Source organism: Polyodon spathula, chromosome 1 (genome assembly GCF_017654505.1).
Source record: "Polyodon spathula isolate WHYD16114869_AA chromosome 1, ASM1765450v1, whole genome shotgun sequence".
NCBI lineage: Eukaryota > Metazoa > Chordata > Actinopteri > Acipenseriformes > Polyodontidae > Polyodon > Polyodon spathula.
In genome coordinates, this window is record NC_054534.1 from 11,916,566 (window position 1) to 11,931,884 (window position 15,319).

Here is a 15,319-nt window from a genome sequence, read left to right on the forward strand (position 1 = left end):
GGAAAGAAAAAAAGCGATGAGCATCAGCACAAAAATTCAGTGTAAATAAAAAGCTAAAAAATAAAAATAAAATAAAAAACACAGCGGTTTCCTACAGCTTTGAACTGTAACTACTGTCTGCCTCATTATATCCTGGAAACCCCGCGCAGCTCAGTGCTACAACATGCAAATAAATCCTGTTTGCCAACTTCAACCTCCGTCTCGCTCTCCTGCCTGTCACTCAGCAGCAAATGTACGCACCCACACGGCTACTCTGTCACAAGCATTAATACCTTATCTTTCTAAACAAGGGATTTAGGGGAGCGCCCTAATAAAAACTGAATCTCAAAACAATAATATAGTACAGTAATTGTATAGCTGTGTATAATGGCATTTAAAAAAGAATTCATTTATCGCATTTTTACATATCTGACCTTACTCTGGTCCCATCACAGTCAGATATGCGACGGATTACTGTACTTTTTACTTCATTCATATGTTTTAATACATATTTTTATCAGTGTAATAATGAGTGTCTTAATAAAGATTTTGAACCGCATACACGCTCGTTTGTTTTGATCACTGTACTGGTGATTGGGGGACACTTTGAATGTCAGGTTATTGTGTGGGAATTTATACCGTCCATTGCTTACTGTGGGTAAATCACATTAACACACACATGCCCGTTCTAAGTGGTGGTGACTGTATTATAGTTGAATAGAGCTGCCTTTCCTGTCTGCTTATTCCCAGAACTGTCCAGCAGCAGTGGAATAAGGCGAGAGCTGTGATGCATGCGGACAGCAACAATTGAAGCTACACCCAGTACTGGTTGTTGCGCAGGGTTGGGTGTGAGGTCCGGCAGTGCTGCAGAGTCTCTGGGTCCAGGTTGTTCCAAGTACAGAGCTGCAGGGAGGTCTCTTGTGGGCTGCCACAGGTCTCCAATGCAATTCCTCGTGGCCCCATGTCTGCACCGGCCTCCCTTCCTTTCAGCAGTGGTGTCACAGTGACCGACGGGACGGCCAGGCTCCTCTCAGGCTGACACGGGCTCGGGCTGCTTGGGGCAGTGGTGTTGTTGGGGTGGTTCTGAATTAGAGGCTTCTGCTTCTCTTTTCTGTGTCTGAACATTATAATCAACACCACCAGAATAACTACGAGGAGGAGGCAAGCCAGCAGGGGCAGTATGATGAGCAGGGGGTTGGAGGCCCTGCTGGGATGAGCTGCAGCTTCCACAACAGGGGTCTTGGGCGTTCTCTCCTGCTTCTCCGAGGCTACATCTGGCACTGCTGGCTCAGGGATAGCAACTCTATTGGGGTTTCCCCAGCGGTTCCTACCTTTCCATCTGGTAACAGGCTTGGTCGGTTCCTTAGTAACCACAGGGGGCTCTACTGAAAATGGTAATTGGGGCTCACCTAAGGCGGTCTGGTTAGTTATAACTGATGCAGTAGTCAATCGAGGGCTTTTGGTTGTGACAACTGGCACCAATGACGGATCATATGGCACAATAACATACAGAAAAACACCGATCGCAGGTTGAGTGCTCTCTGCATGAAGAACAAAGGTGAACGAATCATTCATTTCCTGGACTGCTGTCATGTTGGCTTTAGACTCAAGTGACACGATCCCCATCTCAAGGTCTTTGAGAGTGAAAGACAGAACAGGCTCTGAAGGTCCATGTTTAAGCTTTTTGGACTTTAAAATTTTGCTGTGTGTTGGAGGCACTACTATTTCAAAGTGTGGATCGCTACCACTCAGGACCGATAACTGTGTGGCATTGAGCATGCTGCTCCTCAATTTAAATGCAATTTCATTTGGGACCCTTGTGTCTTGGCTTAAGGTTATCAAAGGTTTAACTGTAATATTAAGGACCTGTTCAGTCAGATTACTCTCAGAAGTAAAGACAGTGAATTCAAAGCTATCCCGGGAGGATGTTAGATTAGTCATTTGATAGGATAGTCTTCCTTGTAAAAGGTCTTCTTGCTCAAAATGTGTGACTGGTTCAGTAGTGATGAGAAGCTTTCCAAACTGTGGAGGGGTTGTAACCAGATAGTGGATTGTAGTGTTTTTACCATTGGTCTCTGCTGCTAATTGCTCATTGGTGATGACCACAGAAGTTTGACCCTGCTCCAGCACTACGTCTGTGTTGTTAGAAAGGAAAATGGTAATCTCTGTCACCTCCAAATTGAACAGTTTGTACAGCGGCCTGTGCTTGCCATCCGTGACACTGAAGTAGAAGACTCCTGAGAACGTGCTTCCATCCTGGACAAACCACACTCTGCCACGGTTGATGTCAGCCTGAGTGAAGGTCATGATGGAATCGTTAATGCTGCTGCCCATCGCTAGAAAGCCATTGTTGGGTTTACTGATTATGGTGTATTTGATATCTTCTGGAGGATTATCTAAGTCCACAACGTTCAAATGCTCTGGAACAAGCAACTCTTTGTTGCCCTGCACGACCCTTAGGCCTGGAGACTTCGTCTTCAGCTCTGGAGGCTGGTCGTTGACTGGTGTGACGGTAACATTGAAGACCTCTTCAATCACTTCACTTCCATCCAGGGGTCTGGAGGCAGTCTTGCTCTTCAGGTTTAACCACACACCGAAGGTAAAGTGGTCCTGCAGAGACTCAGAGTCATCGTGCTGGTAGGTAATTCCATACTTGTTGAGAATGAACTGGGAGAAGTTGGGCTTCTCTTTGGTGAGGTTGCGTTGTCCGACAGTGATCACACCATGCTGGGGTAAAGAAGTGACTTCATACCAGACTTCGTAAGAGTGGCGCTGTGCTTCAGGCAGCTTCACCAGGAGGTTGGAAGCATCCAGCATGGATTTATCAATCAGCACTTTCTCACCCTCTGTAACCACGGCACCTGAAGAACAGAGTAATAAATAATGTGCAACAATACAGAAGCAAAAATATACTGCTTGTGTCCTGAGGTCCCTTAACAAATGTGAATGGCAGGTAACATGTAATTCAATAGGTCCTCTGTGTGAGTGTGTGTGTGTGTGCGCGCGCACGCATGAGGACAGTTTAAAATGAATTAAGGTGCCATTAGAATCTAAGTTTTAAGATTAAAAAATAAGAGTGGATTTATTTTAGAATAAGAACAGTTCTACTTATAACAAGGAATAAAAAACATAATTCGCTAAATGATCTGTCTGGTTATAAAATGCATTAAAGCACACCTGTGTTTGCAAGCAGAAGACTCCGTTGTTCAGGACCAGTGTTTTCATAAGAGATGGCGATGTTAAATACATGAGGATCCAGAGAGGCAGGCGGAGAGGACACAGTGAATCTAAAGGAGTCCTCTGCACTCCATCCTATAGACTCCAGGTTAGTCTGTTCATAAGCAATCACACCCTCATCCACCTGAAGAGAACAGATCAGCAACACGTCATGTTTCTGTCAGCTTTGTGTGCTTGTCCTTCCTTGCAACCTTGGGTAGAAACATAATTTCACTGGAAAAACAAAATTGTGTTTTTGGTTGAACTGTTCTCCATAATATTACTGTTTATTTACTACACCCTGATGTACAAAAACAACAAAAATAGAATAATAATAAGAGAAGGTGGGGTCACCAGGCGCTGAAGGGCAGTCAAACAGAATAATATAATACAGCGCACTCTGTTTATAAGAAATCACTGATATAAGAAATCAACCGCATACAGTGATCAAAACTACTAGGACAAAATCATTCCTATACTAACCAATATAAAATACTCTGCTTGTAAGAATCAAGCAATCTGCTTATAAGAATAATTTCGGGGCAAACTGACTACAAGTAATACGGTATCCGATCAAGTGCAATGACGTGTACAGCCAATAAAGCTGTTTTTGAATTTGATCACATCTCGTGTGATTAGGAGTGTATGCAGGGTGGACCGTGCAATGATGCAGGAAAGGCTGCATTGTTTGTAATCAAACGTGACTGCGCCACTGCATTGTGTATGTTTTTTGTGTTCACGGTTAGTGAAAATGTGTTTCAGTAATGTGAATACACATTAATTTAATACATGCAGAGTACAGCAGTGCTATTTTGTGATATGCAAGTAGAGGGAGTGTAATTGCAGGGCAGCGCATTGAGGAGGTGGGGGGGGGAGATTTGCAAAGCTTTGCATCTCCGCTTAATGAAAAACTGTGAGATTTGCATCACAACAGAAAATAAGTAAGCCACAGATGCTTAAATGCAGTGGTAGTCCTGACAGTAAAATAATGCACTGTAATGTCATTTTAATGCAAAGGCTATAACACGTAACGCTGCATGGCACTTAAACTAACCCCCTCACAAGACGATCGCTTCAAGTACACTGTAGTAAAATAGGATTCTACAGCCTTGAGTAAACTTAATCGTGATCATATAACAAGCTGCTTACCCATGAGGACTTGTTTTGGTGTATTGTCCTCAGTGATTGAGTACCATTTACATTGGTATACTGTATTTAAACTGCTGATGGCACGCTTTTGCTAATTGTAATGTGACAGAGTGGCCAAGGTTGGGATGGAAAGTAAACTCAGTTTACATCATCATGTTTCAGAGACCCCTCGATGTCTTCTGAGGACCCTGTGATCAATCCTGGGATTCTCAGTCCTCAGAGGGTCCTGGGATCAATCAAGGGGATTGAGTCTCAGTCCTCAGAGGATCCGGGGATCAATCAAGGGGATTGAGTCTCAGTCCTCACAGGATCCTAGGATCAATCAAGGGGATTGATTCTCAATCTTCAGAGGATCCTGGGTTCAAATATACAGCCAGCCACTGACTTAGAGATGTCCATAAATCTACTGATCGTCTGTGTACTTTAAGTGGGTGTAGGTATAAAAACAAGTGACCTTGAACAAGTCACTCAACCATCCTGTGCTTAGGTTTTCAAAGCTGAAACATTTGGCCAAAGCAAAACCCATGATATTAAAAAAAAAAGGAAGTGGAAAAGTGGCATAAAAGCAACAGTAAAAAATACAGAAAAGCATCATGAACAGATCTGTGATGGGAGGTTGTTTTTTTTTTCTGGACCCAAAGGCAATTGTTTGTGAAACATTAACAAAAACAAACTAAAAACACACATTTCAATTGCTTTCCTTTCTGTGTTAAATCAAAGCTCACCATGGCTTGCGTGAAAGTGGAGATTTCCACAGTGGAGTTGTCAGGCTCGACTCTGACCAGCCTCCCCAGTGTGGGAGAGCTGACTAGCGTGAAGGTTATGGTGCGGTTTCCTGCTCCATCATCATCATTCGTAACGGCTTGCAAATCTTCTGATGAAATGGGAGTTAGAGACCCTGAAACAAAAAAGAATACAGCAGTCAAATCTGTACAACTGAAGGGCTGAAGCCAAGTTCAGATCTGCAGCAAGAGAACTGATAAGACCTGTGATGGTATTTAAAGCCATCATGGAAAGAACTTTCAAGTCAAGACTAAAAAAAAAACACTTTTATAAAATGGCTTATCTTAATGGGTTTTAATGTAACTCTAAAATACCTTTACTTTCAACTTTTCTATGAAGTTGCTGGAGCTTTCTTTTCTATTTCTTTGGATGATGGCTATTGTAAAACAAGTTGCATTCACTGTTTGGCAGCAGGAACAACCTTTTAAAAGACTATTTACAAACACGTTCAACATCAACCTTACGAATGTCTTTGAAACATACTCCAATATTACTGAATATGGAGTTAGTTAAGCAACTTTAAACTATCACAAAAGTAATTTTAAATGTAAAGATGTTCTGGTTTTGTTTTGTTACTTGTAAAGATCATCCACTCGAAAACCCTCCAATCACAAGACACACAGTAATACTAAAACAAAACTTAGTCATACAAACATGTCTACCTAAAAGTCTGCAAGTGTCTTTATAACATAAGAAATTTTCAAAGAAACGTTTGTCTACATCAGTACACTTGAGTTTAATGGAATCGGAGATGTGCAGAGGTTAAACCACATGACTGCACACAGGCACAGGAAACCACTGAATACTATGAAAGAGAATCACCAGTCCTGTGCAGCAAATGAACATCTCATTTTAAGAGTCACAGGAAAGCAGGCAGTTCTAAAGTTGTGAGAAACTGGGTTAATTAAACTGCCCACACAGACTAGGCTAGTTAAACTGCCCATGCAAACTGCTGTGACATCAAGTTCAGACTGGATAAGAGCTTCAGGACAGAGGCCAGTGTGGATTACAGCAGCTATAGTTATACTGAGGTTGTGAGGCGATTGTCTGCTTCTGCCATATAGAACTGTAGCTTTTCACGGTCTTTCAAAGCAGGCATGTCTGAACTGCTGCTTGAATACTGCGATTCAGCTGGAACTCCATCACAACAAAGGAAATTATGGAACAAGAAGTGTAAGCAGCGGCAGCTCAGACAGATCACTGCTCAACACATCTCCATGCCTTCACGCTGCTGCTCCTTCACACAGAGCAGCACACACAACGGCAAGGGCCCGGGATGTCATACTCCTCTTTTCGGAAAGCTGTGCCATGCTGACAAATGTCAAAGAAATGAGTGAAGAAGGAATTTCAATGGAACCTATCAGGGCTCATGTAACAATGTAGTTGATGGAACCTATCAGGACTCATGCAATAATGTATTTGATGGAACCTATCCTATCAGGGCTCATGTAACAATGTAGTTGACAGATCGTATCAGGGCTCATGTAACAATGTAGTTGATGGAACCTATAAGGGCTCATGCAATGTATTTGATGGAACCTATCCTATCAGGGCTCACCTAACAATGTAGTTGTTTCACTACATTTTGGCACTGATCATGTATTTCATGTGCACCCATACTGTTCACAAACAGTCTGTTTGCTTACTGCAGCTTATCTTGCTTAACCAGAGTGCCGAATGTCTCTACCAGCACTGAAGAGAGAACACAGGGAACATAACGATGCAATCTGTGCCAGTGCCACAATGAAGCACCCTGAAGAGTACAATATGTAATATACCTCAGCCCACGACCCCAGATGTGTAATGCATGCAAGGCCACTGAATCACCCCCACAGAACCCTGCTTCCAGTATTAAACAGACCAGGAATTTCATCAAGCAAGTTCAGTAAGAGAGAAAGACTGGACTGTTTACCTGGAAATACCTGAAGATGCTGGTTTGTGTCCAAGCGGAGGAGCAGAGCTCTGGCTGTGACACTGAAGATCTGTCGAGGGGCAAAGTTCAAACCATCGCTCACCTGGAAACTAAATCCACCAGACATGGCTCCTGAGGACAATCAGATACAGTTCAAACCATCGCTCACCTGGAAACTAAATGACTAATTATTGTTAATAATAATAATAATAATAATAACAACAACAACTAAACTAAATCCACCAGACATGGCTCCTGAAGACAATCCGATACAGTGCAAACCATTGCTCACCTGGAGACTACATGACTAATTGTTGTTAATAATAATAAAACTCAATCCACCAGACAAGGCTCCAAGGGACAATCAGATACAGTTAGTGCATCTATAAAAGGGTACAATACATGTTGACTAAATCACTGCGATTGAATGAAGCACATGCTGTTAAATTTGATACACAACATTTTCTAGACAGTTTTTAGGGTACTGGGAAAGGGCGATTACTGTATTATTGTTATTTTGGAATTTACAAAAGCAAATACTAAGACGGAACCGCTGGGTATACACAGATTTCACAATACAGATTTCAAATGGGCACGTGTACTATTCACGTAATGCATTATAGAGAGAATAGAGTCACATTAATGAAAGGCGTATGGATTTGCAGAAGGGGGTTCACAATATAATATATTTAGCAACATGCGTCAATAGAAATTCCAGAGTTAGCAACGCACTGTGAATGTTGGGAACATGAAGATCCAAATGCATGTAAACAAAGTGCTTCTGAATCCCTCCCAGGATACAGTAGGTCTGATGTTTACCTCACAGCGAGCTACACTGGGACCATCACTTACCGCTGTGTACAAACACTACCTCCCCGTTGTTAACATGTGCCTGTGTGAAGTTCAGGATGCTCTTGTTTGCAGAGCTCTTGAGAGCTAGGTGGCCGTTGCTGGGGGGGGTAATGACATAGTTCAGCTCTTCTGGGGGAGAGTCCTTGTCTTCAGAGTTCAGGTCTGCTTGTGTTATCTCAGTAACTGAGCTCACCCACACCTGCAACATATCAACATCACAGCTGCAGTAAGACCTGCCCACGCAAGAGACCCGGTATTTCACCACTTTACATCTACTGAACAGGCTGGAAGTCACCACTGTGTCAGCACAATGCAAGGCCGAGCCCTGATTCTGAATTGTACTCCATTCCCAACACTAGCAGTCACATCATTGAGAATGCATTTACTGTTTATAAAACAGCCATCTTCCTTCAAGAGTTCCAGTTAAGAATGTCACAAACATACTGCACTTTCTTCAAAAGAATATCTGTGCCAAACCTGCTACATTTCATTAGAAATTCAGTATATTATTTATTGCATTCATATAGCGCTTTTATACAAAAGTATTGAAAAGCACTATACAGTACATAACAGAAAAAATAAAACACACAATACATTTGCAAAGCATGTCACACATACAACTGCCACAATCAGACCATTTAAGTAACATATTTAAATAACAGTATACACATAATACAAAAGCAGCAATTTTAAAGTTACATTAAAACCCACTAAGATAAGAAAGCCATTTTTTGTGTTTTTAGTCTTCACTTGAAATCTGTAATGGTCCCAGCTTCCCTGAAAAATGAAGGCAGAGCATTCCATAATTTAGGAGCTCTACAAGAAAAAATCCTCCCTCCCGTGTTGCTTTTGTTGACCCTAGGAATAACCAGCAATGGTTTGGAAGATACTGGGTGATAATCCATTCAGGGCTTTGTAAGTGAACAGCAAAATCTTAAAATCAATTCTATACTGCACAGGGAGCCAGTGTAGAGAGGCCAAAACAGGGGTAACATGTTTACTTTTCCTGGTTTTATTCAGAATTTTGGCAGTATTCTTAACATGCTGCAAATGGGATACCATGTTTTGGGACACCAGAAAAAAAGTGCATTACAATAACCAATTCTAGATGAAACAAAGGCATGCATTAGTCTCTCTGCATCAGATACAGAAATAATTGGTCCAAGTTTGTCTATATTTCTCAAATGGTATAAAGATACTTTAGTAACTTCCCTAATAAGAGACTCAAATGATCAGGATCAAAGATCCTAATCAGGATCAAAGATGATGCCAACACTCTTAATTTCTAGTTTAAGTTTTGATGAGAGACTGCAAGTATCGAGTTTATGGAATCCCAAATTTCCATTTAGTTGGTTCTGGGAGCCCACTAGCATAACTTTGGTTTTATCTGAATTCAACATTAGAAAATCCTGTGACATCCAATGCATGATGTCTGTAAGGCAAGTAGCTGGTAACACCCAGGCTGAAGAAATCCCTGGCTTTAGGGGCAAACACAGCTGGGTATCATCAACATAGCAATGGAAGTTCACTCTGTGTCTGCGGATAACGTCACCTAACTGTAGCATATGTAACAAAAACAACAAGGGACCTAGAATGGAGCCCAGTGGATCACCACAGACAACTTCCGATATTGCTGATTTTACCTCTCCAATAGAGACAAACTGAAACCTATCAAAAGATAAGACTTGAACCAGGATAGGACAAGGCCAGACAGTACTTTCAAGATGATTTAGGAGGATGGAATCGTCTATGAAACGACTATTAGGGGAAGGATTAATTAATGTATCTAGGGCATCAAAAAGAAATCTAGGAACCTTTTTATTTGTTTCAATTAAATTAGAATGAAATGATGATCTACCAGAGCCTTGTTATATCACTATGTAACACAAGTTTTGTTCCTGAGTAGTAAGTGTTATTTCCTAATTGCTTATGCCTCAAAAGTATAGAAAATGACTACTATTCCCCACAAACTTTGCTTTTGTGACCAGGACAGTGATATTTTGAAATGCACCTATTTCCAATGAACTTTTCGTTCACATAAAGTCAGAAAAAAACAACATATGAATCCAAATTAACATGTATTTATACTAAAGTAATACAAAAATGACTACAAAAGATTTAGAAGCGAGTAGTTGTTCAAGATTTACGATTATACTGTAAATCAATTTCACGAATCAGCCCCCAAATGTAGTCTCCAATCATGTTCTCGTTATATTGTCCTTGGTAGAGGCGTTCAAAGTCCAGTATATCCTGGTGGAAGCGCTCGCCTTGCTCCTCCGAGGATGCTCCCATGTTCTCCTTGAATTTATCAAGATGAGCATCAAGGATATGGACTTTGAGGGACATCCTACAGCCCATTGTGCCGCAGTTCTTCATCAGAGTCTCAACCAGCTCCACATAGTTTTCGGCCTTGTGATTGCCCAGGAAGCTCCGAACCACTGCGACAAAGCTGTTCCAAGCAGCTTTCTCCTTTGCTAGTGAGCTTCTTGGGGAATTCATTGCACCCCAGGATCTTCTTTATCTGTGGTCCGACGAAGACACCGGCTTTGACCTTTGCCTCAGACAGCTTAGGGAAGAAGTCTTGAAGGTACTTGAAGGCTGCCGACTCCTTATCTAGAGCTCTGACAAATTGTTTCATAAGGCCCAATTTGATGTGCAGTGGTGGCATCAGCCCCTTCAGGGGGTCCACCAGTGGCTCCCACTTGACGTTGTTCCTCCCCACAGAGAACTTGGTCCGCTGTGGCCAGTCCCGCCTGTGGTAGTGCGCCTTGGTGTCCCTGCTGTCCCAAAGGCAAAGATAGCAGGGAAACTTGGTAAAACCGCCTTGGAGACCCTTCAGGAATGCTATCATTGCAGCCTCTTGATGCCATCTCAGAAAAATGCAGATATGTATCCACTTAGGCAGCTGGAACTAAACTGAACTGGTGGGCTTAAGGCCCCTGTATTTATGCTACTATTTATATTACTAGAAAGTTCTAGAAGTTACTCCAAGTTTACTCCAAGCACTGAATCTATCTGGAATGTTCTGGAAAATAGGTAAATTTCAAAATATCACTGTCCTGGTCACAAAAGCAAAGTTTGTGGGGAATAATAGCCATTTTCTATACTTTTGAGGCATAAGCAATTAGGAAATAACACTTACTACCCAGGAACCAAAAAAAAAAAAAAGTGTTACACTGTGTATTTAACCAGGTGGCCCTTCCAGCCATGTAATGAATGTACAGTTTAGATTACCTCCACTCACGTTTCATCATTAAAATATATTCTCTGTTTGATAGGAATTAAGCATTTTATCTGTCTAAGCTCTCTAAAATAAGGATTTCATAGAGTGGCTGCAAAGACAAAATAAATAAATAAATAAATAAAAGGTCTCTGGTTTCCTGTATGACCAATGGTGCAGTCTTTCAGTTTTCTTCTGAGAAATCAGTTTTACAAAAATGTTAAGGCATGAAAGTTGCTATACAGCATGGAAATGTGACAGAGTATCTCGGTATATAAAACAGAACACTGCAATGTACTCTGAAACACACACACACCAGCAACAAGGAGGGGGTTATGACACAGGCTGAAAAGTGTTTATCGAGGTGACTGAACTATACTTATTTGGAGCAACAACAACGGTCATTTCCACATCAAACTACAAATACAATAAACAAACTACAGAAAACAACAGGAGCCTCACAAAATGATCATTCAAACTGCAATAATTTGCACTAAACTGGACATAACCCAATAAACTCTTGGTTTTATAGAAATATCCTATAACAAATAGTTCAGGCTAATACTGTTTCACATTCACAATCAAAAATAATACCTACAAGATATTCAAATTAAGGACTGTGGGTCACATTAGGACTGTCTGTTTATAGACAGCAAACAAAGAAGAACCAAGGCCTCTTTCGTTCTTTTAAATAGTCCTGAAAAGAGAACCAAGACTATAGCCAAGGTTTACCAGATCTATAAACAGCCAGAAGCAAGCCAGAAACAGCTCAGGAAGGGCTGCTGAATAAAGAGACCTGGAAACAAGCTTTACTATACTAAAATTAACCAAATAAGAGAGCCAAAAGGGAACTCCATTAGAAACTACTACAAATTCAGACACGCTCTCACCATGCGCATCTAACATTAACCGCCAAGGAAGTGAATTTCATCAGTCAGTAATCTGTAATTTTTTTCAGTAATCTGATGAAAAAAAAAAAACAACCTAACAACATAATATCTTTAGTGGGCAGTAATTACAAACACTTCACCAATTGGAAGCCATCTCCAAAGCTGACCATTCTGTATAGTGTCAAGATATTTGAATTGTAATTATTTCCATTTGTCTGGCAACACATTGCATAGATCCTGAGAGCCACGTTGTGGACAAACATGGTATGTTTTAATAAAAGTAGGATTTTGAAAGTAGACATTTTGCCCCATTTTTAATGAAAGGAATACAAATTCACCATACGAAACTAAAGAAACAAACTTCCCCCACATTTCAGAGGACTTAAAACTCCCAAATTCAGCAAAAAGAAAACCCTAACCCAAAAATGGACCAGCAGTTTGTTTTGAAATATTCTGAAAATGATTGCAGCAACATTTAACACAGGTTTCATTCCCTGTATCCAAGGTAACAGAATGTTCACGTATATGTAAATCCACTTCACGGAGGTCTCCACAACATGCACCTGTAGTTTTACAGCAGTTGTAAACAGCTTTGTAGGAGCGGCACACAGTTCCTCTCAAGCCAGTTGGGTGTCGTATGGACTGGCATTGCTGTGTAATATTCACTTTGCAATGAATATGAAAGAATTTGTACTCACCTTTAATATTGTGTTGGCAGTTATAACTGGCGCCTCATCATTCACTGGCGTAATGTTTACATAGACAGTGCAGGGCTGGCTCTGTTTCTGGAGCTCAGTGTCATTGGCAATGATGGTAAAATTATCAGATGTCGTCTCGCTGTCATCATGCACATAATAAATGAACTCCTGCTGTACCTAGCAGAACAATGAAAAAGAAAAAACACGCTGCAGAGTATTCCAAAGACCTGGAAACATGCAAACTCCACAGAGCGGAACAAGTTTCACACGTACCTGCTTTCTCGTGAACACAAGGAGCTTCACGCCAGGGGTTCGGGAGTGCTCTATCTGCCCATGCTGCGGATGCTTCCATAGAGAGTACTCAAAGTCCAGGCCAGCGAAGTGCTGGTTGGTAACTTGAATGATGTCCTCCGTCAGAGCCTTGGCCGATCCTTCCTTTAGCGTGATGCTGGACACTGTCAGTGGGATTAGACGAGGTATAACATCAATGCAGACCTGGATTCCCCCAACTTCAGTTACTCCGTTGGAGACCTGCAGCTCCATGCTGTCCTTGTGCTGATCCGCAGTGACCTGCACATACTGGATGTTGCCGTCGTTAATGTCTTGCTGTGTGAAGCTCTGGATAGGGGCTTGTTCACTCCCCAAATATTGCTCCTCCCCTTCAGCAAAGCTGCGGATGTATCCGTAGGCAGGAGCGATCTTAACAGTGTAAACGATTTCCACAGGCAAGCTATCTTCATGCACAACCTGAAACCAACCAGTCAGCACAGTGTGTTATAGAATCACGGTTTCAACAATGGAGGCTCCTTACAGGAGGCAAGGGAGGCAGTGCCTTCAATATTTCAAAGTGAAGAGAGAGAGAGAGAATGTTGTGTAGCATTATAATAATGTTCAATAAAACTAAAAAACAGTTTAAAATTCAAGAAAAAAAAAATAAAAAAAACAAGACATTTTAACCTTAGATTGAACATGCTTATATTAACCATAGTACTAGCAATGACAGGTGACATAGTCTGAACCATGGTTTTAATTCGAGAAGCAACTCGTACTCTCCCGCCCCCTGCTGAAGTGACCAGAAAAAAAAAGAAATCCATCACAACGGTAGAAAATAAAAACATTTAAAACACAGCTGTTTTATCACCTTATCAGCCAAACTGGTGCTTGTCTTGTGCAGGCATTTTTAAAGCTAGAATTTAGTAAGTATGTGGTGTTCAAGCAATTGGGCATTTAAAAAGAAATGCAGTACAAAATTAGAAAACATTCAATTGAAAAATAATGACCTATGAATTCTTGCTTGTATTTTTATTACTAACTATGCTCGTATTCCGCATACGCGTAGTGTATGGAAAACGGTGAAGGATTTATACATTTTGATGAGCTGAAATGCTTCTACCTTTTTAGTTTCTAAATATATACAGTATTTCTTCTGAGGCTAGATATAGCAAATATTTCAAAGCAAATATAGCAACGAGAATGAGGCAAAACAGAAAATATAACTACTGTGTTCATTTAAATTTCACTTGATCGGTTTTGTGTTTTTTTCTGTTTTGATAAATACATTTAATTTATAATGCAGAAAGAACATTTAAACTATGATGATGACACAAACGTAATGCAAAATTCGGCATGGCAGACATTGAACAAGCAACTATGTTTACTAGGACATCAAAAACTACACAGAATGACTTGATTTGTTTGGCATGTGCTTGATTTTTGTCTGCCTTTCTCCTGCCTTAAGTTTATTTAGAAAATATTTTATATATGTTGTTAGTATGTTAGCAGGGTGCGTTGTCACTGGCTCTGCTTTTTCAATTTTCATCCTCGGCGGGGAAAATAGATTTTGACTGAATGTCTTTCTGCTGGAAAATGTCATTTGTACAGATGATATTCAAACATTTTGCATAAAGTATGGCAATTCTGTGTACATTTTGTTTGGCAAATTTTGTTTGTAGCATTATAAGCGTACATTGTTATTGCCTTTTAGTTAGTTATTGGTAATAATAATAATAAACATGTTAAGACAATAACATTTGCATGGCTTAGCTGTTAGTATATTAGTGGTTGATCAACATGATGCATCTTTACTAGGCTTTCCTACTGTTTTGTAGTTTGAGTTTTATCGCCCCCCGCTGGAAATTTGACAAATAACACCCTGCATGTTAGTGACGTGGTCTTGAAATATATTCATATTATATACAATGCATTTTTAAATAATTATACAGTGACAGTGTGAAACAGTTAAATTTACTGGAATAAACTATGAAGAGCTACTGTTTTATTTTTTTCTGCTGGCTAGTGCAGAAATGTGTTTAACAGACAAATTGGGGTAAAATGTTAAGAAGATATGAAAAGCCAGAATACAAATCATAAGATTCTACTGCTGCTTTTGTGGGCTTAAAAGAGTAAGTAGCAGGGTTCCAAAAAATAGAGTTACACATCCTCACATGCTGCTACAACTGTTTCAACAGACCTGTCATTTTTCTTTTGTTAACATCCTGACAACTTTTTACACTTTCAAAATGTCTGCTCTAGTGCACTGATAGTTCAAGGATTATTGCCCTCATTGTTAAACATCTAACACAGCAATAATGATCCATGATGTGGTACGGAACAGAAAACC

At 40.5% G+C, this 15,319-nt stretch overlaps 1 protein-coding gene across 1 annotated transcript in view; it reads right to left on the reverse strand.

Annotated features, from left to right (window-relative positions):
* Nucleotides 1-309: 309 nt before the first annotated feature.
* LOC121314216 (chondroitin sulfate proteoglycan 4-like) overlaps nucleotides 310-15,319 on the reverse strand; it is a 28,474-nt gene continuing 13,464 nt past the window's right edge. Inside the window, exons 4-10 of the mRNA XM_041247246.1 lie at nucleotides 12,973-13,446; nucleotides 12,700-12,876; nucleotides 7,892-8,090; nucleotides 7,040-7,171; nucleotides 5,070-5,242; nucleotides 3,157-3,340; nucleotides 310-2,840 (exon numbers count right to left, since the gene is read on the reverse strand). Of these exons, the coding sequence (XP_041103180.1) occupies nucleotides 793-2,840; nucleotides 3,157-3,340; nucleotides 5,070-5,242; nucleotides 7,040-7,171; nucleotides 7,892-8,090; nucleotides 12,700-12,876; nucleotides 12,973-13,446 (3,387 nt within the window). The 3' untranslated portion in view covers nucleotides 310-792. The remainder of the gene's footprint in view (nucleotides 2,841-3,156; nucleotides 3,341-5,069; nucleotides 5,243-7,039; nucleotides 7,172-7,891; nucleotides 8,091-12,699; nucleotides 12,877-12,972; nucleotides 13,447-15,319) is intronic.